Source organism: Equus quagga, chromosome 4, assembly GCF_021613505.1.
Source record: "Equus quagga isolate Etosha38 chromosome 4, UCLA_HA_Equagga_1.0, whole genome shotgun sequence".
In the NCBI taxonomy this organism is placed as follows: domain Eukaryota; kingdom Metazoa; phylum Chordata; class Mammalia; order Perissodactyla; family Equidae; genus Equus; species Equus quagga.
This window is the reverse complement of record NC_060270.1, coordinates 114107311-114134769: the sequence shown is the minus strand read 5'-3', so window position 1 is coordinate 114134769 and position 27459 is coordinate 114107311. Positions and strand designations below refer to the sequence as shown.

The window sequence follows — 27459 nt, the reverse complement described above, 5'->3', positions numbered from 1 at the left end:
TTTCAAGATTGTTTTGGATAGCCTTTTAATTTTAGTCATTCTGGGGAGGGTGTAGTGGTATCTCATTATGATCTTGATTTACATGGTATCTAATGATGTTGATCAGGGTAAAGATAGGAGTTACTGGGGTTGGTGCTATTTTAGATAGGTTGGTCAGGGAATGCCTCTCTGATAAGGTGACATTTGAATAAAGACATGAAAATTTGGGAGCAAACCCTTGGGGGAAGTTTTCCAGACTGAAGGAACAGCAAATATAAAGGCTCTAGGGAGGGAATGGATTTGGTGTGTTTAAAAACAGAAAGACGGGGCCGGCCCTGTGGCCGAGTGGTTAAGTTCGCGCACTCCGCTTTGGCGGCTCAGGGTTTTGCCAGTTCAAATCCTGGGCGCAGACATGGCACCGCTCACCAGGCCATGTTGAGGCGGCATCCGACATGCCACAACTAGAAAGACTCACAACTAAAAAGATGCAACTATGTACTAGGGGGATTTGGGGAGAAAAATCAATTAAATTTAAAAAAAACAAAACAAAACAGGAAGACACCTATTGTGGCTGGATCATATAGTGATCAATGAGGATAAGGGTAAGATATGTGGTCAGAAAGGTAGAAGAAAAGAATCCATACCCTGTAGAGCTTTGTAGACTGATAAGGTGTTTGGGGTTTATTCACAGAGTGGTGAAAAGCGCTTGCTGAGAGAGTAGAGACTGACAGCAGTCCGGTGAGAGATAATGGTGGCTTTACTAGGTGGTAACAGTGGACATACAGAGAAATAGAGTGATTTGACATATATTTTGAAAATATATTTGATACACCTTTTTCTGTAAATTCAAGAAAGCTAAAAACTACAATTCTCAAAATCCTTTGCAACCAGAATTCTCGATATGATTTTAGGTTCCACCAACCAGATTTACTCATTCTGGTAAATCACATTTACTCCTTGGATTTGGTACAGAGTTCAATGGAGAGAGAAGGGTATTTCTCAAGTCATCCATTTTGCCAGAGTGGACTGAACAGACACAACATGATTCTGTAATCCCTGCATTACAGCTAATATAAAATGTTTCTAGAGCCAGCCCTTGGACAATGACAAGTTTTGCCATGTTGTTCTAGGACTCATTCTTGGAAACTCAGTCTCAAACAAGCCCCTAATTGCTTGTCAACCTTCTTTTCTGCTTAAAAGCTAGAATAGTTTCTGTTGTCTTATGGTTGACTCCTTACTAATACGCATGCCATTTTTAATAAAAAGCATTATATTTAAATTTACTTAAACGGGATAAAAAGAAACTTATTGCTGAGTGTCAGAGTATATGTGTGTATGTGTGTTATAAGAGAGATTGTTTTTTAAAAGACTTCTCTAGTATTAAAAAATTATGAAAAATATTAAAAAATTAGAATTGTTTTTTAGACTCCCTATTGTGAGAAGGATTAACATTCATACTTCCTCATACCTCTTCTTTCTCATCTCTTGATATCTGATAATTATTCTGTTAACTTTGACACTGTCAAAGTTTGTTATCCATTTTGTTTAATAACCTGTAATTCCCATATTTGCTTAGTTTTACTTCTATATTTAAGTCGTATGGATAAAGTAGGGTGAGAACTAAGCTTTAAGGCACTCCAGTGTTTAAAAGTCAGAAGGAGGGGGAGGGTGTAGCATAGGAGGCTGAGACAATGAAGAAAATTGTGTCCTGAAGTCAAATAGCAAAAGCATTTCAAAGTAGAGGGAACAATGTAGTCTTGGAGTTGATAGGATAAGGTGAGGATTCAGTATTTACTACTGGATTTAGAAATAATGGAGATTATTAGACACGTTGATAAGAGTAGCTTCAGTGAAGGAGCAGTGACAACCATGTTATTAGAGTAGTCTGAAGAGTAAGTGGGGAGAACCAGAAGCAGAGACATTATAAGATACCTCTTTCTCAGAGTATAGCTTAAAGGGAACAGTAAAATATTGCTGGCGGAAGATTGAAGATGGAGCTTTTTTATTTGTTTTGTGTTTTAAGGTGGGGACGTCACAGCGTATTTCACATTTCAGAGAGGGGGACTGTTACAGGAATGGGGTTCTTACGTAGATAAGAGAGAATGGGATCCAGTGCTCAAGTGAAGGGACTGGCCTTAGATAGGACCATGGACAGTCCATCCATAATAGCTGAGACTGAAAAGTGGGGAAGAGATGTAGGACATTTGGATAGAGAAAAGAAAGCTTATCAAAGCTTGACATACAAACATATTTCCTTTGATATAGTCACCACTAAAAAACGACATTTCTGGGGCTGGCCCAGTGGCATAGTGGTTAAGTTCGCATACTCTGCTTTGCCTGCCCAGGGTTTGCAGGTTTGGATCCCGGGCACAGACCTGACACCGCTTGTCAAGCTACGCTGTGGCAGCATCTCACATAAAACAGAGCAAGATTGGCACAGATGTTAGCCCAGCAACAATCTTCCTCAAGCAGAAAGAGGAAGATTGGTAACAGATGTTAGCTCAGAGCCAGTATTCCTCACAAGAACAAAAAAACCCTACATTTCCGTTTATCCTGCTGTGCAGAAGAAATTAGCTTACATGTGGTGGCCCATTGTTTTAAATAGCCTTAGGGATGGCAAATTTTTAGCTTCTTGTATTACTTAGGATGCAGGTTAAGACAAAGATTCAACCTAACAATAGATTGAACACTTTGTTTTTATGTAACAGCCGGTAAGTAGGAGTTCCAGAGCTGGCTGGCTCTGCTGTCCTCAACATGCGACTTCCATTAGTCCAGGATGGGCTGTTCCAGCTCCTGCCATCAAATCCTCACTCCAGCAACAAAGGAGGGAGAAGGGCAAGCAAAGCAGAGTACACACACCCCTGACATGTTAGGAGCATAAACTGGAAGTAATGCAGATAATTTTCTTTCATTCCTTTTGGCTAGAACTCGATCACATGGCCACCTAAACTGCAAAGGAAGCTAGAAAATGTGGTCTTTGTTCTGGGCAGCCAAATGCTCACCTAAAGTTCATTTCTTTTATTGAAGGAGAAGGGTTATAGATATTGAGGGATAGCAAGCAGTCTTTACCATAGTTTTCAGAGTTGATTTTGAATTTGGGGACCTGGCAAAAAGTCTTTTGGAGGCTGAGTCTGGTTAAGCTAGGGTAATACTTTTAAAGTTTGGAACAAAGTTACTAAAATGTGGAATTTAGTTAATAGTAATGTATCAATGTTGGTTTCTTAGTTTTGATAAATGTACCAAATGTAAGGTGAGAGTAATCTAAGATGAGAACATTAGGGGGGACTGAAACTGAGAAAGGAGTGTGTAGGAACTCTCTGTACTATCTTTGCAACTTTTCTGTAAATGTAAGGGTATTCCAAACTAAAAGTTTGTTCAAAACAATAACAACAAAAAACTCTACCCCAAAAATACACACAGAATTACCTATGAACCACCAAATAGAACTTTCAAATATTTATCAAGTGTATACCATGTCTATTATTTATCTGTACCCCAACTTGTTTCAAAAAGGATTTGAGGAATTAAAGGTTCATATAATATCTGTCATAGTAATAAAAACAATTATAATGATAATGTTTTTTAACTTAGCCAGTCACTGTGCTAAGGAAGCTTACGTGGATTATGTCATTTAATCCTCGCAACAACCCTATGAAATGTGTGCTACTGGCCTCATTTTACAGGTGAGCAGTTGAACTTAAACATATGACTGAATTTCCCTGAGTCACAGAACCAGCAGGTATTGGAGATAAATTTGAACCCAAGCCTACTCTTGTATTACGTGTATAATGCAACATCTCTAAATTGAATGTTCAGACTTCAAGATATATTTGAATACGGGTCTTTGTATTTGTATATAAAAGTTTTTATTTCCTCTTAATTAAAAAAGCATCAGAAAATCTTGACTACTTTAAAAGGACAAAATAAAATCCATAGAGGACTTCTGTTAACATTTGGTGCATTTCCTAAATCCTTCCCACCTTTTATTTATTTATTTTTTAGGAAGATTAACCCTGAGCTAACTACTGCCAATCCTCCTCTTTTTGCTGAGGAAAACTGGCCCTGAGCTAACATCTGTGCCCATCTTCCTCTACTTTATATGTGGGATGCCTACCACAGCATGGCTTTTTGCCAGGCGGTGCCATGTCCGCACTCGGGATCTGAACTGGGGAACCCAGGGCCTCCGAGAAGTGGAATGTGCGCACTTAACCGCTGCACCACCAGGCCGGCCCCCTCCCACCTTTTATTTTTAAAACAAAATTGGGACCATATGCACATATAGTTTTGTAGTCTCTTTGTATGCAGATGATATTATATGTATCGTGAACATTTTGTGTGTTAATTGAACACATGGGTTTAAGCTGCTATGTAGTATAGTATTGCTAGAACATGTCCCATAATTTATTTGCCCATTCCTCTATTATGAGCTTTTAAATTAATTCCAGTATTATAAGCAACATTTGTGCTGAATATCCATCTACATAATCCTTTATATGCTCTCTAATTAATTCCTCAAACATATTTTTAGAAATAGAATTACCCAGTCAAAATGTATACATATTTTTAAGATTCTTTGTGCATTTTGCCATATTATTTTTTAAAGGCTAAACCTATACTTTATTCTCACTAATAGTTTAAATACTGTTTTCATCATGAACACTCTAATCCTGAGTATTATTACTATTTTTTGGCCGATATTTGTTCCCTAAGACACTTAAAATAATCTCTATATTATAATAATACCTTGTAACAGTTACTGACCAAAATAATAACCTGGCTAATATCAGCATTATCCATTTGTTAAATCTTACTAAGAACAGAAATGGTGTAGTCTCTTTGAAGTCAAATAGTATTGCTGAGGAATTCAAAAGATCTAATTAGAATTGATTTTAGGGGCCGGCCCGGTGGCGCAGCGGTTAAGTTCTCACATTCCGCTTCTTGGCTGCCCAGGGTTCGACAGTTCGGATCCCGGCTGCGGACATGGCACCGCTTGACAAGCCATGCTGTGGTAGGTGTCCCATGTATAAAGTAGAAGAAGATGGGCATGGATGTTAGCTCAGGGCCAGGCTTCCTCAGCAAAAAGAGGAGGATTGGCAGTAGGTAGCTCAGGGCTAATCTTCCTAAAAAAAAAATTGATTTTAGAAGCACCAGTTCAGTGGTGGTAGTGCAAATTATTTTTTATCATAAGCAATTGATGACATTTTTCCAAATTTGAATTTTAGCTTCAACACACTTAATGGACTTAGTTAAATTTAAAATTTAAAATGAATTTTTAAAATCTAAAATATATTTTGTTTATGATGTCATTTCAGAGAGAAACCTATAAAAATCAATGCAAAGAATTTTAACTGTTGACTCTTGCTTATTAAATCTATTTTTTGTTTTTTTAAGATTTTATTTTTCCTTTTTCTCCCCAAAGTCCCCCGGTACATAGTTGTATATTTTTAGTTGTGGGTCCTTCGAGTCGTGTCATGTGGGATGCTGCCTCAACATGGCCTGATGAGCGGTGCCATGTCCTCGCCCGGGATCTGAACTGGCGAAACCCTGGGCTGCTGAAGCAGAGGTCGTGAACTTAACCACTCAGCCACGGGGCCGGCCCCCTTACATCTATTTTTTATATGCCTCTGTCACTATTAGGTATTTCACAGAAGAGTTCTGTGAATTTCATTTGTTTTAAAGTGATGTTTTGTTGAATTCAGTAAAAGACAAAATGAGATAATTAAGTGAAAGATTCATTTAACATTGGAATTCTTCTATTTCATTGATAACATCTTTGCTTTTGGTGATGCGTTCATTGAGAATTGTTTCTTTAGTAGAATGTTTGTACATTATAAGCTGTTTTATAAAGGAGATAAAGATTCATTTTCTTTAGTATAGTTTCAGTGAAGGTGTGTGAGTGAAAGTGTATACATGTGTATTAATCAGTAACTTCCTGATGTCAAATAGTATCCTTCAACTAGTGAAAGAAGTAGTAAAATGAGCTATTGGCCTGATGGCTTTATAACTTAGTTGTACCTATTTAATCTGTTAAATGGGCGTAATAGTCTAAGTCATGGATGTGAATGCATGCAAAATGACTTATGTCTTAGGAAGTTAATTCTGGTGAGTGTTCAGCCTTGGCAACACAGATTTTTCAGTTATCAGAGCTTAAATTAATTTATTATAGAAGCAACTGATTCACCTCTCTCCCATCTGTCAGGTAACCCTTCCTTTTTAACCATCTGAGGGAGATGGTTATCCTCGCCTACCTTTCTGTACTGCCTTTCCCATTGTTTATTCAGCTATATGCTCAATGTCTTGTTTAAAAAATACTGGGCACAGGGCCAGCCCCACAGCCGAGTGGTTAAGTTCGCGCGCTCCGCTTCGGTGGCCCAGGGTTTCGCTAGTTCGAATCCTGGGTGCGGACATGGCACTGCTCATCAGGCCACGCTTAGGTGGCATCCCACATGCCACGACTAGAACAACCCACAACTAAAATATACAACTATGTACTGGGGGGATTTGGGGAGAAAAAGGTAAAATAAAATCTTTAAAAAAAAATACTGGGCACATCTACAACATTTTGCACTGGAGTTGGACTCTCAATTGCCTGGAAGAAAGAAATTATATGAATTCAATATATTTTTATTGCTAGCAGTAGCATAATTTTTCTACAAAGTTTGTTTTTAGAATAAACTTTTTAATTTGGCGAGGAAAGCAATTCAAATAGATTCTTCAAAAATTTTAACTTAGCACGTAGTAGCTATTTTAGAAGTATTTGTTGAAAAAAAGAATGCATTTCTTTTATTCATTCATATATATATCTCTCTCTTCTCTTGGTGACTACCTTTTAACAGGATTGCGTTTTGTCACTGTCTTTTTAAGTTTCCAGTTAGAGGTAAATAAATTTTCTCAGATGATAGCCAAGGTTAAACTCACCTGTATCAAGTGCCAATTTGAGTGTATTTTATCCATGTATATAAATAGTATCATTACGTTATCAAGAATTCTTGTATAAATAACATTTACGTAAATTTGATGTCTAGATCCTACATGAAACTTCGTAAATTCATATTCCTTGCATTTCTCCTTTTAATATTCACATGATCCTAAATGTTTTTTAGAGTCCTTTTAGCTCTCCTTTTCCCTTAAAATCAATCTTGGTGCCATTTTCACATGTTTTGTACAAAACATAATGTTATTTATTCTATAGGTAGTTGCTCTTTGATTTGGATATTTGTGGTCAAACCAATCCAAACAGAGGATATGGGTAGATATGGGATATAACTTTCCAAGTTCTTACCTGTTAATTATGCTGACTTTGCCATTTTAAATCTAGGACCTCAACCAAAATGCATTTATTCCCAAATGCTTAATGATTGTCTTCTATGGAGAAGCCACATTGTTAGGTTCTTTGGAACTTAGATACTTTTAGTCTGGAATGTAGGACATGTTCATTTAAAACTGTAATGCAAAGTAAAAAATAGTGAAATAATGCCAGTAGACTCTGCGGATATGTTCATTCTCCAAGAGCTTTGTTATTCAGCAGTCTGTCAAAGGACAGCTACTTCTTATTCCTCCAAACTTGAGAGGGATTCTTATAATGATAAAGCAATAGGAAGATAACACTTGAGTGAGGGGGATTATTCTATAATTAACTGCCTTGTAATTGGTGGTTGTTTCTTTGCTGGATTATGACAGAGGTATTCTTTCTTTATGTGGTAACATAAAGATCCTAATTTACTTCTTATTTTGTCCAGGAGTGATATTTCCACAAGAGAAGGAGTCCATTTTAATGGTTTAGGGGAACCAAGTTCAAATATATATAATTTTAACATCCCCATTTATAAGGTTATTGACTAGAGAGTGAGTTTAGATCTCTTAATTTGGCATTTTATAATTATTGCTGTGAAGTAACAAAAAGTAAGTGCTCCCTATTTTCAGTGTAAATATTGCTTGATAAGGAGCACCTTCATAAAGGTTGATGTCCAGATACAGTCCAGAAATAGTTAAACAATGTGTTTATGATCTTGTAATCATAAATGTCACCTTTGCCGTGCAGGACCTGTCCAAATTATTTGTAGCTTTAAAAATAATTTTGCTTTATTTTTTTTATAAGAGCTATGGTGAAACAAAGTGAAAAAAAATCACTGTAAGTTTAAAATTTTATTTTATTTTAAAATGAACTGCTTTGATATTGTATTGGTTGCTATTTCTTCACTGGATTATAACAGAGACATTCTCTTTTTATGTGGTAACATAAAGACCCTGATTTACTTCTTAATTTGTCCAGGATTAATATTTTTATAAGAAAATTCTCATTTTAGATGTGGGTAAGTAATCTGAAGTCTATATAAATACAGTACTTTCTTCAGAAGTCATTATACCATAGAGTATATATTTCTACTATGATATGACAAAAATTAATAGTGGTCTATTTTTAGTGTCCAAATGAAATTTATATGAAGTTTCTTTGCCTCAAATTTTGTTTTTAAATGCTCTCAAATGAGTTACGTGACATAGTAATATGTCAGTATTGCTTATTCTTGAGTAATTGGGTTTCTGTATGATTATTTGAAATCTAGTATGTCAGTCTGTGCTAACAATAGATCTTTTATAGTTAACTAACTGCTATTTCATTGTTAATGGTGGTTTTACATGTTGTGGAAATGAATTTCCTTATCATTTTACTTACTTGATCAAATTGAAAATCTTAACTATATTTTAAAACTTTTTGCCACAGCGTTTTACCAACGAGGATCATTTGGCTGTCCATAAACATAAACATGAGATGACACTGAAATTTGGTCCAGCACGTAATGACAGTGTCATTGTGGCTGGTTAGTATATGCTTTTATTAATAGCTTATATACATATTTCACCTGGAATGTGCACAATTTTTGTGTATTCTCTGTAAATAATATAGTCTGGTGATATTCCAATTACTTCGTTTACAGTAAATGTTGGCAACATGTATTTTACCCATTACATTTTCATGTTTCCTTCTGACCATTCATTTCAGTTAAATATTTTGTGTAGCTTTCAAATATAGATTTCAATGTTAATTTTGTGTAAGTTAATTAGACTCCTGGGAGCATTCATACCATCTCCAAAGCTTTTATTTAACTGATATTTGAATTAATGTGATGTTTAGTCAGTGTTTCTTTTAGCTGTTTACACCTGGTTTACAATGCTGTGTGAAACAGAAAATGATCAAGCTCCTCCCGTTGGAGAAAGAGCAATTAGCAGACTTGTTCAGTAGGACTTTGTTTATATTTCTTTTTGGACTAAACATTTGTGTTCGTAAAATAATCTCAGTAAGGGGATGTTTTTGATCTTATGAACATACGGTATCACCTAAGCAGATAATTATCTTTTACAGTATATGAAAAGAGAAACTCAATTCATGCATTGGTTTTATTATCCTTTCATGCTGTATTAGCTGCCCCTTTTTTGCTTTGTAAATATATATACACACATCTGTGTATATGTATACATACATAATATATATAATTTCACTGCATGTGTATATTTTATAAGTATTGAGATAAGAAAACAAAGTTTAATATAAAATTTAATATGTATAAATTTCAGACCTTTTTCTGTTGTAACCACAGATTTACATATCATAAATGTTGAAATTACCCTTAAATTCTTCTTTTGTAAAGCTTAGGTTATACTATTTGTTAGTCTGGGATTATACCTGAATATTGAGTACTATTAATACTTTTAAATTATTGCCCAACATAGAGATCAAATTGTCATATGCAGTACTTTGGAGAGATAATGAAGCAGATATTAAATGATTCTTCCTGTATTTCAGTATCAAAATTTTTGTAATGAAAAAGTTGGAGGTAGCAAAATGTTGGTAATTTATCAAAAACAATTTACTTAGGAAAAATTTAGGGGAACATTCGATCTGTTTTCAGTTCCATAAGTATAAGGAGGCAGAGAAGAGTGAAGTATGCATTTCTTTAGAGTATTGTACATCTGCTATTAAGAGCTAGAACCAAACAATAAAATACAAGCGAAATAACAACAGCCTGGAAGTTTCACTCTCTTGAGCGTGAAGGTCTTTGCTTTTCTGAAACTTACTGCCTTAGAGCAGTATCTCTCTCTGTAACTTTTTAACTCAAAATTGTTTTGAGATTGATTTCTAGAATTTATGTTACTATTTACATTTAATACAAAGAAAAATAGAACACATTTGAACACAACACTTGACCATCTTTTTGCTAACATATGTTGAAATGAATAGTTTAGCATTACTGTATAAACATAATGCATGATATGTGTGGTATATATTTGATAATCAATGGCCGTAAGCCATCTGCATGTTTAAACGATTGTGCTTGTATTGACTTTTCTCTTCTGAAGCCCGATTATTCCAGTAGTCACTGATAAAAGTGATTTATGCATATGCATTTTATTTTTAAGACTATTCTCTCCTTTTAACACAAATTAGGAGCCTTCTGTTGAACTTAGATAGACAAACCCTTTGGGTGTGAACAGGAGAGTCATATTTATACTCAGTTTACTAATTCAGTCATGATGGACCTAAGCTAATATTTGTATGCTGGGCCCTTGCTATAGTATGATTTGGGAAATCTTTTTGAGGGTAGGGGTGTGTATGTTGCAGACTGCATAATAGGTAAAATGATGACACAATAGAGTCCCTTCAGTAATTCTGATAATACTAATAGTATCTGAGATAGGCCTATTGTCCTTTTAGTGTTAAATATATTTGTATGTAGTGAGCATAGGAGTACTCTGGGTATGGGGGAGCGGGGAGCAAAGATAAAACAGTAAGTAATGCCCATTCTGGGGACACAGTAGTTAATAAATATATTAATTTTAATTTCACAAAAGATTTTTTGGGGGCCAGCCCAGTGGTGCAGCAGTTAAGTTCACGTGTTCTGCTTCGGCGGCCCAGGGTTTGCCGGTTCGGATCCTGAGTGTGGACATGGCACCGCTTGGCAAGCCATGCTGTGCTAGGCATCCCACATATAAAGTAGAGGAAGATGGGCACGGATGTTCGCTCAGGGCCAGGCTTCCCCAGCAAAAAAAGAAGAGGATTGGCAGCAGATGTGAGCTCAGGGCTAATCTTCCTCAAAAAAAACAACAAAAAGGACTTTTTGAGTATTTTATCTTAAACTAGGAGTCATCCTTATACTTTCATTTAGCTTAGGCTGGATCCCTGATATAACCTATAAAATTGATGCCCTAAAATATATAAAATGTGAATAGAATTTGAATATCCTGCCAACTCTGTGATCAGTATGAATAAATAGCCTTGAAAATAGTAAGACTAAACAGGCAAAATTCATAAATTTGCTGTTTTTCATTCAACATGGACCTTAACTGCCATTTGTACTGTAACCAATACATGTGTGCACATAGCATGAGTACATATTCAAGTATAGTTAAAATGTTTCAAGGTGTGAGAAAATAGCGTTGACTATTTCTCTGCTGCTTAGAAATTATTAGAACATTCCATAGATATGAACTCTTGTATAGCCCCTCATACCAAGCTGGAAAAATGCATTAAAATAGAAAATTAGCTTCAATGGATAGTAATAAGGAGGGATTTGTTTTGGTTTGTTTTTGTCTTTAGGGCTCTTGTTTTAACCTTCTTTCTTTTCTTCATAGTTTTTTGATATACCTACTGAAGATTCTGTTTTATCTTAAGCTTGCTCTCATAATAGATTATGAACACTAGCAGCAGGGCCAAGTTAGAGCAAATATACATGCTCTTGTCCTAGTTTTCCCCAAATTGCATGTATTTTAAATAGTTGTAATTTTTAATTATGTAAATTTTTAAAAATTTTTACTGTGTTATATAATGGTAATAGTTGATCCCTGAGTAGAGGATGCTTATGTCAGTCTACTGAGACAGAAGGTGTGGGCTAAGAACAAGAGAGACTTCTTTCATACTTTTATGATTCATAAATTTGGAGGAAATAATCTTGAACTGCAACAAAAACTTAACCAATTTTGTTTACTTTAAAGGAAGAGGTCTTTCCAAAGAGAGAATTAACAGCTGACTGAACCAGCCCTGTTAGTTTGTTAATTTACTAGCTATATTTTAGAGTTCTGTATATTTAAATCTATGTGATTACTTCTTGACATTTATTTCAGATCAGACCCCAACACCAACAAGATTCTTAAAAAACTGTGAAGAAGTGGGTTTGTTTAATGAGTTGGCAAGTCCATTTGAAAATGAATTCAAGAAAGCCTCAGAAGATGACATTAAAAAAGTAGGTTGTTAACCATAAAGTTAAAAAAGAGTACTTCAGACAGAACAATAATCATAGTTCACACTTCCTGCTTTCTTATTTTAGATATACTAATTGGCTATTTTTGAACTCCTAACACTTTCTTTAATGTTTGTGTTTTAGATGCCTCTAGATTTATCCCCTCTTGCAACACCCATCATAAGAAGCAAAATTGAGGAGCCCTCTGTTGTAGAAACAACTCACCAGGATAGTCCTTTACCTCACCCAGAGTCGACCACCAGTGATGAAAAGGTTCGAAATTTATATTTATGGTAGAAACACAAACTAAGTGGAAAAAATCAGCACCCCAAGTAAAGTTTAATATTTGATCTCCATAAAATGTTAATATAATAAATTGTACATAATTCAGTGTCAGATTGTAATAGTCTTATTTATGAAAGCTTGTGAAAACTCACAGAAATTTCAGGAAAAGAAGACTCCACCTTTATAGATAATTAGCTTTTTATTTCACACAGAAAAATGGTAGAGGAGAATAGCAGTCATTTTAGATAAAACTGTTACTTTAAAAGGCTATATAAGTTTAACTTAATTTTTCTGGGTTTGGTATTTTTAACTACTTTTATACAGTGTCGGCTTAATTAAGAATTTTTACAATTAAAAATGGTTTAAACAAAGATTATTTAGGCTTTTAAAAGGTTAAGGGAATAGTTACTCGTTCTCAGCAATTGATCTTCGGTAGCAGCAACTAAGATGATGATACTGTCTTAATACAGGCCTCTTGTAGGTGGTTTAGGGCCTTATTCCTGGATCTTGATTATCCTGGTAACCTGGTGCCACCTGGGCTATCATGTGTGTTGAATAACCATTATTATAGGTACTTCTTGATCACTTTTCATTCATAAGCACATATAATGAACACATTTATTTGGGGACACCATGTGGGGTATAGTAAAGAGATAATGGATATAAAGAGGCAGTGACAGTGTTCTTTTGGAGAATATGTTATTCTAAAACCATAACCTAATTAATAGACTTGTGCCGTGGCAGAGGAGCTAGAAGTAAGGCAGCAAAGCAACTTTTTACCTAGGCATATATTTTGTGGGTTTTTTTTTTCATTTTCTGATTACAAAAATGCATTCTCATTATAAAAACTTTAAGAATATAAAAATACAAGGAAGAAAACCAAAATCACCTGTTATCCCGTAATTGAGTGATAAGAATTACTAATATTTTGAAACATTTCTCCTAGGTATGTGCACACATTTATAATACAAGTAAATGTTTGTAAGTGAATAGTTACATAGAAAGATAGATGGATACACAGAAAAATACAAAGATCCTTTTATACTGTGCTTTAGACATTTGGCCTTAATGAACCTTTTTCTATGTCATTAGAAAGTTTCCAAAATCATAATTTTTAATGGTTGCACTTTATTTTACCATTATCTTAATGTATTTTATTATCCTAAAGGTTGTTTCCACATTAGCACAGTTTTTGTAAATGCTGTTAAATCTTTGATATGAGTATCTTTTTTCCTATGGAGCATTTCAGTCCCTTCACAGTCAAGTTTTTCCCTGTTCATTGCTGCATTAGCCTCTTTGAGAGGCATTCTTTCTTCCTGCATTTCTCAGTCATTAGCTCCCCCTGGGCAGGGCATAGTCTTGCCAAATTGTAAAAAGTCAGTTCTGGGCCCCCTTCTCTTCTTTTTCTCGATTTTCTTCTTAGGTGATCTCATCCAGGCCCATAACTTTAGAAACTGTCTGCATATGAATGATTCTTAAATTTATATCAACTTAGATATCTGCTGAATTTCCGTATTCATATCCAACTTCATCTTGACATTTCCTTTTCTATGTGTAATAGACATCTTAAACTTAATATGTCTAGATCAGAGCCCCTGATTCTTTCCACAGTTTTCCCTAGCTCAGTAAATTTTCTCTCCATCCATCTAGTTGCTCAAGCCAAGAAACCTTAATTCTTTCTTTTCCTTCATAGTGAAACCAATAGCAAATTTTATCAGACCTGCTTCCTGAATATATTCTCCTTTGTCTTCGGTGTCACCACTTTAGTCCAAGCCATCATCATCTTTTACTTGGATCATTAACAGTTTCTTTTTTTTATTTTTTAAATTTTTTTGAGGAAGATTAGCCCTGAGCTAACTACTGCCAATCCTCCCTTTTTTGCTGAGGAGGACTGGCCCTGAGCTAACGTCCATGCCCATCTTCTTCTACTTTATACGTGGGACGCTTACCACAGCATGGCTTTTGCCAAGCAGTGCCATGTCCGCACCCAGGATCCAAACCGGCGAACCCTGGGCCGCCAAGAAGCAGCACGTGCGAACTTAACAGCTGCGCCCCCAGGCCGGCCCTAACAGTTACTTTCTAACTGGAGTTTCTACTTCCATCTCCAATCTATTTTTCATAGATGGTTTTATTTTTAATACGTTATATCACTTCTCTGCTTAAAATCCTTCAGTGGTTTGCCATTGCATTTAAGATATCTCACACTCTTTCCATAAGCCCTCATTGATCTGAACTTACCTACCCATCCAGCCTCACCTCATGCCACTCTTGGTGTGTTCTTCAAATATTCCAAGCTTTTTCCTGCCTCAAAGACCATTACTCTGTGGATTGCTTCCTTGTCCCTGGAATGCTTTCCTCCTGATCCTTTCAGTATCAGTTCAAATGCCATTTTTGCAAAGAACCTCCCCTTACCTCACTGTGCTGTCTAAAGTAGCCAACTCCAACCTTCCCTCAGTGAATCTTTCAAGATTCATTATGTTGTTCTACTACTCTATAACATGTTACAATCTGAAATGTTCTTGTTTGTTTTACTTGTTTATTGTCTCTCTCTTCCCATTAGTTCTTGAGAGCATGTTATAAATTCTCCAGCTTGTTAAATAAATCAAGTTCTAATAATACTAGTTTATCTTTCTTCCTATGTTGCTTAATAAGATTTTGATAATAAGCAGCATCAGTAAGGCCAATTCAAGGAACATGGTAGACCCAGGTTTTATACTGACTAGTAAAGGAGTTCTGAGTAAGGCCCTTGACTCTTTGTTTACTATTCTGTAAAACTGGGGAAAAGACCATCTTTAAGGTCTTGGGTAATTCACAAATTCTCTGTTTTCTTTTAATTTGGAAAGATCTCACTCCAGTAATTATTTATTTTTCATTCAAGTTATCAGTATTACTTGGTCTTTTGGTACTGAGAAATTGTTGGTAATGGAGGGGTAGCTACCTGAGATTAGCGAACACTTCTATTGCTTTAAAAGTTTTTTAAACATTTGTATTACTGAATTTATATCAACCATAATACAGTCTCCCTGTACCTCTTTCCCCTTCTTAGAGAATAATGATGGAGTAAGACTGGGCAATCCACTTTGAATTTTAAGTGCTATGATTCCATGAAAATGGATTATATTTTTACTGAAATTCTCATGGAATCATAGCCAAGTTGCCAGTCTAACTTATTTCTGGATTGATAGGAAAACAAATTGTACTGAAAAAAATCACTCAGATGTTTTTAAATTAAAATATGAACATTGCATTTGAAATTTTACAGTTGCTTCAAAAATTTTCTTTTAAATAACTTTAGATATTAATTTACTTTGGGGGGAGTGTTAATATTATCCTACGGATGCTTTTAGAAGTGTATATGTTCACTAAGGTACTTGACTTGACTTGCATTTTAAAATTCCACCCTTTGTCTATCTCGTTATTAAACAGGAAGTACCATTGGTGCAAACCGCACAGCCCACATCAGCTATTGTTCGTCCCGCATCATTACAGGTTCCCAATGTGCTGCTTACAAGTTCTGACTCAAGCGTAATTATTCAGCAGGCAGTACCTTCACCAACCTCAAGTACCGTAATCACCCAAGCACCGTCCTCCAACAGGCCAATTGTGTAAGTGATTTGGGCCAATCATTGAACTGTTTATGAATTGTTAAGTTTTCCTGTCATGATTTTTCCTAAGACATTTCATTATTCAAATTGTGGCCTTGTGTGTGTGTATGTAAATCATATTCTACTTGCTTTGAATTTTGGAAAAAGTTCTTGGGTAGTCTTTTTTTTTAAATATAAGTATTATCTAATAGATTAGAAAGTAAATATCTAGAACTTAATTTTAAAAACAAATCAACTAATAGGATGTGAATTTAAGATGGTTTCTCATTTTCATGCTATTTCACACAAAACATAAAATTACTCCATCACCAGATGGCATTTCTTTCAGTTCTCATAGGTAGCTCTCAAGAGCTTTTTGGTGAGAATTTTTCTTATTTAACATATTGGAGATTGTCCTAAGTAAATCCATAACTTTTTCCATTTTTTCACTGTTTTTTTCACACCGCTCTGTACATTCTGCATTTAGGACACAATTAAAAATTATTAAATTTTGCAATTTGCTTTGCAGTGTTTAGAAAATTTATTTTTAAATGTTATGGTAATAGGAATAAAAGTACTCTTATATTTTTTAGAGATGATTGATATGGATTTTTAAAATTTCCCTTCTTTTGTTTTTCTTAGTCCTGTACCAGGCCCATTCCCTCTTCTATTACATCTGCCTAATGGACAAACTATGCCTGTTGCTATTCCTGCGTCAATTACAAGTTCTAATGTGCATGTTCCAGCTGCAGTCCCAGTAAGTTTGCAATTTAGGTTATTTAAATCTTTTCTTTATAGAAAAACTGATCTCTGTAGTCAGAAAATACACTCGTGGCTGCTTGATTGGTTTATGAAACTGAATTCAGCATAATACTTATTAGTGGTGGGTAGTATTTACTCAGTGACGTTTAGTGATAGCATAGAGCGTTCAAGGCAAACATAACTGGATAGAAAACATTTTTCCATCCTCCAAAAATCTTAATTATTTTCCTTATATTTTTAGTATTAACTTTATTCCTTGTTCAATTCATTTCAATTTGGATTTGTAGAATTTGAATGTTAACACAGATTTCTATTCTTTATGAAGATATTTGTCCTAAAATACTTGTCAGGTTACTCCATGTTTCACTTATTGTAGAAGTTGTTCATAAACACTGTCTGTGAACTTTTATGATCAACTTGGGTTTACAGAATTCCTTGCTGGCGCAAACATGAAAATCTGAACAGTTTAAAACAGTAGAGAGTTCTCCACTTTCCTAATACAAGTGTCTCAGCAAAATTGACAACTTTTGAAGGATAAATCAGGAAGGAAGATCCAAAAGAAAAGTTTTTTGAGGGACTTGTTAAATATATACATTTTGAAAGACATAGACGATAGTTAAATATCTATTTATATATTTAATAATACAGTGGCTATTTAAAACCACATTCTTTTGAATAATGTAAGTTAGAAATAATGCTTTTTTCGTATTCTCACATTTTATAAAAGTTTTATTCTAACTCATCAACTGTGTCTTCAACATTCAAGATTTCATCATTAGAACCACTTTTTAAGACATCTAGCACGGTTTTCCAAAACACATTTTCGTTTTCGCCTAATTTGAATATAACACTTTTTGAATCTATTATTTTCTTCTTGGAAATCTTAACCCAAATGCTAATATTCATTCATACAATAAAAAGATAATTTCTTCTTTTACCTTCTAGACAGATATTTCTGATCAATACAATATAATAATTTATTGTATAGCTTTTAAAAGTTATTTTTAAAAGCCTACTTAGAGTAACATCCAACTCTTTTGGTGTGAGATTATACCCCCAGGAATATTACTAAAATTGTTTGCTTTTTTTATTAACCAATTCTTCCAAATGACCTTTCTAAATATCCAAAATTAGCATTGATTAAATAATTTCAAAATAATGTATCTTCTTCAAACAGAGCTTTGCTGTTCAAAATGCATTATTTGAGAGACTCTATAAGGGCTCTTATATATAAGGTGATAAATATAAGGTAACTACTTCTTAGGATATTTTTGAAAGAGGAAACCTTCTTGCCCTATATTTGAGATTATACGGTTATCCTGTTACATGTAACTGTGATGAAAGAAACTGAAATGAAAGAAGAGATATACCTTAGTTATACAAAAATGAATCATTTAGTGTTGATATTAGGTTTAAAAAAAAGGCAAAAAACAAAATGGAAAAATGTGTTCTAGATTATTATTATTAGAGGTAATCAGGTTCTTTCTTTGTTATTATACAGTATACTAATATATCCGAGAACTTTTATTTATATAGTTTAGAAATTTTATATGTATATATATTTTAGGAAAGCAAAATTCATTGTTGAAATTATTTTTTATGCCTAGTTGTCACAAGTTTTGACATTCTTTCCTTTCACATTCAAAATGGAAGGGTGACGGATCTGTGAGAAATTTTGCCTCAATCACTTTGAATATTATGGATTTCTATAAGAAGGAAACATTAGAAAAAGAAATTGTGAAAATTGAAGATTAGGGAAGCCAGTGTCATGGAGAAATTGACAGGTTTTGAAGGATAAATCAGGGTGTAAGATCAATAAGGGTTCAGGGTAGAAATACAGTTTTTCTGATTCTGAAGTCTCAAATTATCATAGCAGCCATTGTGCAAATAAAGTGCAAATCTCATTTTGAATATATTCTCTAGCAATTGTTTTTCAATATATTTTGCAAAGCTTGTTCGACCAGTCACCATGGTGCCTAGTGTTCCAGGAATTCCAGGTCCTTCCTCCCCTCAACCAGTACAGTCAGAAGCAAAAATGGTAAGCAAGATTTTATTTGTTCTGTACATTCCTTGAGCCTATTTTTAGTTTTTTCCATTAAAGCCTGCTTCAAATGCACAAAATTTAGATCACATTTTATAAAGTTATATACTGTTCTACACTATAGAAGAACCAGAAAATTTGAAAAAGAGAAGCTTCCATTAACACAGTGAATAGTAGTGTTACTTTAAAATAAATGGATGGATTGGGAGTAAAGTTCTAGTTCGTGTCGTTGGTTTGTCTGGTTTTTGGCTTTGCCTTTTTAAACAAACTCTCCTCCTGGTGGAGGCTGGGAATATTACAGCTGAAACTAGATGTAATCCACTAAAGGCAGTCCTGATATAATGAGTGGTTTAACAGTGATACAAATTAGAACAGTATTAACAAGAATTCTGATATAGTGTAAAAGTTAGTAAACATTGCATGGAGTATTTAAAGGAAAACCATATTTTTGAGTTGTGTTTCAGACACTAAGAAATTGGCATTATTTAAGGGATAAACTACAGATTAGGATTCAGGAGACATGTATTTTTAATTTTAAGCCTAACTCTGCTATTCACTACCCTTAATCAAGCCACTTTAACTTTTCTGAGTCTCAGTTTCCTCATCTGTAAAATAAAGGGATTAAACTTTGATTTCTGGGGTCTCTTTTAGTCCCAAATCCTGTAAACGAGAATTTTTTTGGTAGAAGACCTGAATCTGCTACTGCCTTTTTTTTTTTTTTTTGAGGAAGATTAGCTCTGAGCTAACATCTGCTGCCCATCCTCCTCTTTTTGCTGAGGAAGACTGGCCCTCAGCGAACATCCATGCCCATCTTCCTCTATTTTATATGTGGGACGCCTGCCACTGCATGGCTTGCCAAGCGGTGCCATGTCCATACCCAGGATCCAAACTGGCGAACCCTGGGCCAGCGAAGTGGAATGTGCGAACTTAACCTCTGCACCACTGGGCCAGTCCCCATTCTTTTTTTTAATCAGTGCAGTTCTCCCTTCTGCAGTCTAACACACTTCAGGGCTAATTCTTCTTAACTTCATTTAATGAATGTATCCTTAGGAAATCAATAGATAGTTATTAGACACCTATTATGTATTTTAGTTCTGTGCTAGGCAGTATACTAACAATATAAGTTTGTACACATAAAACCCATTATATATTACAAGGCTTTAAATTTTTTAATGCTATTCTACATTAGTGCAAATAGTCAATCTGAAATTGACATGTGGTAACTTTTTTTTTAACAGTAAAACTTACGCACCGTCTGAATGAACAGCACTTGGTTGAGGAGTATAAAACTTAGCTGGTTATTGATGGTGGTGAGACACCTTGAAAACCTGAGGGGAATGTTTCTCATAACAGCATATTTAGGTCAAAGCTTTGGAAATATTAAGATGAATCTTTTTCACTTGATAGCAGAAGAGCTTCACTGGGAAGGGTTTTTATTCGTCTACTTTAAACATACTGTGTTAATGAAAAATTCAGTTAGAATTGAGTAGAATAGAAATAGGAATTAAAGAGATCCTCTTGTTGCACACTGCAACTAGAAATATTTTTACATATCCAGTGGACTTTTTTCCTACAAGAGAATTCAAAAGGAACAAATCAGATTTAAAGAACTACTTTTGACTACAAGAGGTAGGCCGTATTTGTAGAAACTATTAAATTTAACACTTCTCTGAATAACTTTTTTTCTTTAAGCTCACCAGGAAATTAATAAGAATAAGTGTTTTGTATGCTTGTATCTTAAAAAATACCAAAGCTGTAACTTTCACAAATTTATTTATGAAAAACAGTCATTGTTGAAGGCCCAAAGCATAGTATGGGGAGTCACAGATTGCCCCGCTTAAATTTAACAATCCAGTGAAGTTTCTTGTTAGAATTTTGCTTATGTAAAATAGCCATCTTTAGCTGATTACCTATTTTAATTGGGTAGTAAATAAGATTGTCCTGTTTTTAATTAAATAAAGACTCGGAAATTAGTCTATTTCCTTTTTTCTTTTTTTTGACTTTTCATTATGGAAAATTTCACACATGTACAAAGTAAACAGGGTAGTGTAATGAACCCCCATGTACTCATCACTCATCTTAAATTATTAGCAATATAACTGCCATTCCTTAGTTTGTCTATACTTCAGACCACTCCCTACCCCCACTCAGTTATTTTTTAAGAGGCCTGTTTTGAAGTCTTTTTTTTTTTTTTGCAGAGGAAGATTTGCCCTAAGCTAACATGTTTGCCAATCTTCTACCTCCCTCCCACTACAAAGCCCCAGTACGTAGTTGTGTATTGTTGTAAGTTATTCTAGTTCTTTGTGAACCACCACCATAGCATGGCTACTAACAGACAAGTGGTGTGGTTCCGTGTCCGGGAACTGAACCTGGGCTGCTGAAGCAGAGCATGCTGAACTTTAACTGTTAGGCCATCAGGGTGGCTCTAATAGGCCTTTCTTAATGTAAAATTTACATAGACTGCAAAGGACCAATTTTAACTGTATAGTTTTGATAAATAAGTGCATTCATGTAACTCACACCCCTGTTATGGTATAGAATATTACCATCTTTCCCGAAAGTTTATTTCCCTTCCCAATCAGTCCACCTCCCCCAAATGTTCTGATATTTGTTATCAGCAGTTAGTTCTAGAACTTTATATAAATGGAATCAGTATATACTCTTGTGTGCAGCTAAGCATATGTCTGTGAGATTTGTCCAGGTAGCTGAGTGTATTATAGTTTGCCTCTTTTTGTTGCTGAGTAGTATTCCATTGTGTGCATATACAATTTCTTTATCCATTCTCCTGTTGATGGACATTTGAATGGTTTTCAGTGTTTAGCTATTGTAAATAAAGCTACTATACACATTCTTGTATAACTCTTTTTGTAGACGTATATTTCCATTTGGTCTGTCCACCAAAGCATAGAATTGCTGAGTCAGAGGGTAGATATGCATTTAACTTATTAGAAACTTCCAGATCTTTTGCCAGAGGTTACTTTCCCACCAGCAGTGTATGAGAATTTCAGTTGTTCCCACATTTTTACCCGCATTTGGTTTTGTCTATCTTTTTCATTATAGACATTCTAGGAGTGTGTAGCAGTATCTTGTGGTTTTAATTTGCATTTCCAGTTTGGCCAGACATTTTCTGTGGTATCTTTTGCCCATTTTTTAAATTGGGTTACTAGTCTTTTATTATTATGTTGTAGGAATTCTTTTTTTTTTTTCGAGGAGGATTAGCCCTGAGCTAACTGCTGCCAATCCTCCTCTTTTTGCTGAGGAAGACTGGCCCTGAGCTAACATCCATGCCCATCTTCCTCTACTTTATATGTGGGACACCTGCCACAGCATGGCATGCCAAGAGGTGCCATGTCCGCACCCAGGATCCAAACCTGCGAACCCCAGGGCCACCAAAGTGGAACGTGCGCACTTAAGGACTGCGCCACTGGTCTGGCCCCAGGAATTCTTTATATATATGTTTGTGTGTGTGTGTATACACACACTAGCTACAAATTTTTTGTTATATATTTATATATCTTACAAATATTTTCTCAATCTGTAGCTTGCCTTTATTTTTCTTAATGGTGTATTTGTACTATCATTGATTGCTACTTTTATCTTTACTATTTCCTTTCTCCTACTTAATTGGGTTTAATTTGCTTATCTTTTTTAGTTTCTTAAGGTAGAAGCTTAATCATTGATTTAAATCTCTTTGCCTTTCTAATATAAGCATTTAAAGCTATAAATTTCTATTTACAAATTTTTTTTTAATTTTTTTTTTTGAGGACGATTAGCCCTGAGCTAACATCTGCTGCCAATCCTCCTCTTTTTGCTGAGGAGGACTGGCCCTGAGCTAACATCCGTGCCTATCTTCCTCCTCTTTCTATGTGGGACACCTGCCACAGCATGGCTTGCCTTGTGGTGCCATGTCCACACCCGGGATCCGAACTGGTGAACCCTGGGCCGCCATGAAGCGGAACGTGCGAACTTAACCACTGAGCCGCTGGGCTGGCCCCTGCAAGGATACTTTTGTAGTGGCCTGATTTTCAGATGTCCAGTCCTTACAGGAAGATGCGCTGTATTTGCATCTACTATAAATATTGAAATAAGATCCTTCTTTTTGCTGAAGAAATTTCTTCAGAGCAAGGTTTTTTTTAAGAACTTTGTCTTTGGAAAAGTAAGAAGGTGGTTAAAAAAAGTGTAGGTGGGGGTACACAAATACAGTATTATCTAGTACTTTTTAATACTAATCACAAATTCCTAGCACTTACTATTTTCTACAACATTGCACTAGATCTCACCAAATATAGGTTTAGGGGTTCTGTTTGTCATTAAGAACATAAACCGTAGATATTTGTTATCTGTGGTGCTCTTCTAATAATACAATTTTCTTATGTAATATTTGTCATTAAAAAATAACTCTTCTGAATAAGAAAATGTTAATCATCTAGGAGTTTTGTTTAAGAAGATTTAGTGAAGTATTTAAGTAGTATTCTCCAGAATCATTCCTTTAATACTTGTGTGACAAACTGAGAAATAGCTTTGTACACAGTGGGTAGCCAGTAGGTTTTCTGCAGGGGGTTTCAACTGAGAGCTGACAGAGGGCATCTTGGCAAATGTTCAGAAACCTACATTAACTTAGTTGAGCCCTGCGTGGAACCTCATGTTCAGCAGAATTCTTCTGACCTGCCTCTGCATGCCAAGCTAATCAGCGAACACCTAATGAGCCCGCTCCAAAGAAACAGACTCTCTTCCAACCTACTTCATTTTCCTATGTTCTCTGGGGGTGGGGAGACAAGACTTCATGAGGACTGATGATGCTGCAAAGACCACAATAATGATAATTAACTTGCTGAATTTAGAAGATTATGCTGTTAATTAGTTGCAAAATAAAGATAAGTAATAGAGCAGCAGATGGTAAGATAACACCCAGGAGAAGGAGGGTTATTACTCTGATGAGCTTTTGTGGCACATATGAAATATGGATCTGACTTTTTCATAAATTGTTTCTAGAGAACATTATGTTTTTTCTTTGAACTATGATGGAGTAGTTTGTTCCTACTAAGTTCTGACAGATGTGATGAAATTTGTTTTCAAGGGTGCAACATACAACATAGAATTTGAATAGCAAATTATTTTTAGCAGATTACCTCTTAAAATGCGTATGTCAGATTGGTCAACACAACAAACTATTCACCCTTTAATTAATTGACACATTCTATATCTCTAAGAAAAAAGGTTTTCAAGATGGTAGTTGAATTTTACATTGCTGAAAATTAACTCTAAACATTAGACTGCTTAGAAATATAGTAATAAAGATTTTATAGTAATAAAGAAAACAAAGGTTTCTTCTCTTTCAAATAATGTATACCTTTATTTTAAAATTAAAATTATGTCTAGGTTTTATTGTACATGTTGGAGAATATAGACTTTTTTTTTTTTTTGAGAAAGATTATCCCTGAGCTAACTACTGCCAGTCCTCCTCTTTTTGCTGGGAAGACTGCCTCTGAGCTAACATCCATGCCCATCTTCCTCTACTTTATGCGTGGGACGCCTACCACAGCATGGCTCTTGCCAAGCAGTGCCATGTCTGCACCCGGGATCCGAACCGGCAAACCCCAGGCCGCCAAGAAGCAGAACGTGCGAACTTAACCTCTGCGCCACCGGGCCGGCCCCGAGACCTTTTAAATCTTATGTAATTCCTCTGCATACTCAATCTTTATTCACTTCCATTAAATTTCTCTCTTGATAGAAATTTTGATTTTAATAATGGGCTCACCAATGTCTGATACTCTTATTGATTACTAATATACTAGACAAAAACTCTAGCTTGATAAAACTCTTTATAATATGGTCAGTGAATTAGGAGTCAACAGAATTTCTCTTCCTAGCTCTGCCTCTAACTCACTCTATGATTTTGGGAAGAAACTTCACTCTTTGGGCCTTAGTTTCTTCATCTGTAAGATGGTGATTGGACTAGTAATTGATTTCCAGCATCTCTGCTAGCTTCCAAATTTTATTGTAAAATAAATATTCGTTATATTTTTATGTTTTTGTTAATTTTTTGAATCAAACTATTTGTCCTTCTTTAAAATGTCTCTAACAATTATATACGGGTAGATTATAGATATCCTCATATTAATTGTAAAATTTATATGAATCATATTTAGTGACAACTTTTTTCACCTAATCCATTCTATTTTTTTAATATACATGTATTTTTATTGCTGTTTAAAAAGAAAAAGTCTGCAGTTCAGAGCAGTGTTAATTAACCCTTAAAAATCTTTTTCTTACGTTTTGTACCCAGTGGCACACTTTCCAAGTCAGATCCATTGTAATCAATGTAACAGCATGGAGCACATTGGAGTTTCCTCACTGGATGAGTACTGTATACCCTAGGGCAGTCAAGAGAGGATAATGAATGAATACTGATGCTGCTTTTAAGTGCTCTATAAGGTAGTAACTTGCCCTACTAAAGATTATTCAAGAGAGTGATGTTTATGTACTTCAGACTCCCCTATGTGTAGTTACTGTATTTCATTAATTCTAAGAGTTAAGCTCTTCACTATAAAACTTTAAATGCTCTTCCATTCTATGATGTTTTTCACCTAAGGACTTAAAAATGGTTTACCAAAACATAATTTATCAAGCTTCACATCTCAACCGATACTTTTACTTATGCACATTTTATATCCAGAAGTGAAAGCCCTAACCTAACAGACTGGATACTGTTGGTTGTATTTTGATATCTCACATTCTGTCTTTAAAAGATAGAATTATGCAGACAGACCACCTCCCCAGAATCTCCTCTTTTGTTCTGTTTAAATGACCCACACTTTCAAATTCCGGTCTTTCTACTTTCAGTTCTTTGACCATTTAGCTTAAGTATTCCTCCCTGATTACAGCCAACTACTGCTTTGGTCACTTACCTGACTTTAGTTCTAATCCATCCTCTTCCACGTTATCCCGTCAGTTAGGAGTGTCTCAGTTTCTTGTGTCTTAGCTACTAATGTGGTTATTTCTGCTTGTTTAAAAAAGAAAGAAGAAAAAAAGGAAGGAACTAGGAATCTTATCTGGATTCTGAAAGATGCAGTGTATGACATAGTCTTGAGAACATATTTTACGTAATAAAATGTCTCAGGCTGAACCAGCACTTAGGATGACCCCTAAGTATATGTTTTTCCTAAGTACATTTTGAAAATACAAAAGTGTAGGAACTCTCCTGATTCTTTGACATCCCCACTTCCATACCTGTGCTAGGAAAATAGAGACCTCAATTGCTATTTTTGAAGAAATACGGAAGCTAACATTTGAAAAATGCTTTTCTGATTTAGGAAGTTCTGCATATTATATTTAATCTTTACCTCAACCCTACAAGGAAGTTATCATTATTCCCAGTTTTACAGATAAGGAAACTGAGATTCAGAGATTAAATGATTTGTTTAGAGTTACACACTTACTTTGAGGTAGAGTCTGAACATAAAGTGTCTTCTCAGCTGTATACATTCTGTATACTAATCTGTATACAGTATACATTCTGTATACTAATCAGTGACGATACTAGGACTTTACATACTGTGGTGCTGTTTGCAATTCATAAAGAACTGTTCTGCCAAAAAAGAGGGGAAGAACGTACCTGATCCTGGGGTGACCTGGCCTTAGCAGATGCAGTATCAGACTTGGCATTCCTAATCTTTTATGATTGTCTTTTGAATCATTAAGCCATCCAGCCTCAGATTATCTTTCTTGACCTTTTCTTGTGTTTTTTGGTAGGATAATGTATGTAACGTGATGCCAGGGAAAAATCATACAGTTCGAAATTAAAGAGATCCAGATTCACATCCAGGATTTGAACTAGCTTAATGGCTGTGTGACCTTGGGCAAATGAGCTCTGGTTTCCTAATCTGTAAAACAGAGATGCTGTCCTGTTAGAAACTCATTGATAAACTACTGATAATGACACAATGGATCGCAAGTGCATTATGCTAAAGAAGCCAGATTCGAAAGGCTATATACACTGTATGATTCTATTTATATGATATTCTGGAGAAGGCACAACTTTTGGGATCAGGAAACAGATTAATGGTTTCCAGGGGTTGGGGGTGGGAGGAGAGTGTTATAGGAAAGGAGCATGAGGAAATTTGGGGGATAATAGAGCCGTTCTGTATCCTGGTAGTCGGGGTGGTTGCATGACTGTATGTGCTTGTTAAAACTCATAGAACTGTACACTAAAAAGTCATTTTACTGTATATAACTTATACCTCAATAAAACCTTTTTTTAACTACTTACTTTGTTTTTAAAATCATACCCAGAATCTACAACGATTAGCGGTAGAGAGAGAATGTCCACTAACACTAGTCCAGGTATAATCATTGCCTTGGTGGAAATTTTGGTGACCTATTCATATATGCTTCAGTTTTCAAGGGATGTGGATCACTTACAGACTGTAAGAAGATATGCATAGATGAAAATAGGGAAATTACAAATTTTTAATAGTTGTAAAATTTTCTAAATTGTTCTTAGATGGAGTGAATGAAAGCAATTGTACTAGAAACATTTGAGGACTTTTCTTAAAAGCTCTTCTCTCTTACCTAC

At 35.1% G+C, this 27459-nt stretch overlaps 1 protein-coding gene across 8 annotated transcripts in view; it reads left to right on the top strand.

Annotated features, from left to right (window-relative positions):
- ATF2 (activating transcription factor 2) overlaps positions 1-27459 on the top strand; it is a 73107-nt gene that overhangs the window by 24166 nt on the left and 21482 nt on the right. For 6 of the 8 annotated variants that reach the window (XM_046658857.1, XM_046658862.1, XM_046658859.1 and 3 more), the window contains 6 exons: positions 8702-8798; positions 12097-12215; positions 12357-12485; positions 15924-16102; positions 16724-16838; positions 18795-18881. In XM_046658857.1, coding sequence (XP_046514813.1) covers positions 8702-8798; positions 12097-12215; positions 12357-12485; positions 15924-16102; positions 16724-16838; positions 18795-18881 — 726 coding nt within the window. The remainder of the gene's footprint in view (positions 1-8701; positions 8799-12096; positions 12216-12356; positions 12486-15923; positions 16103-16723; positions 16839-18794; positions 18882-27459) is intronic. The other 2 variants (XM_046658864.1, XM_046658863.1) reach the window with 2 other exon arrangements.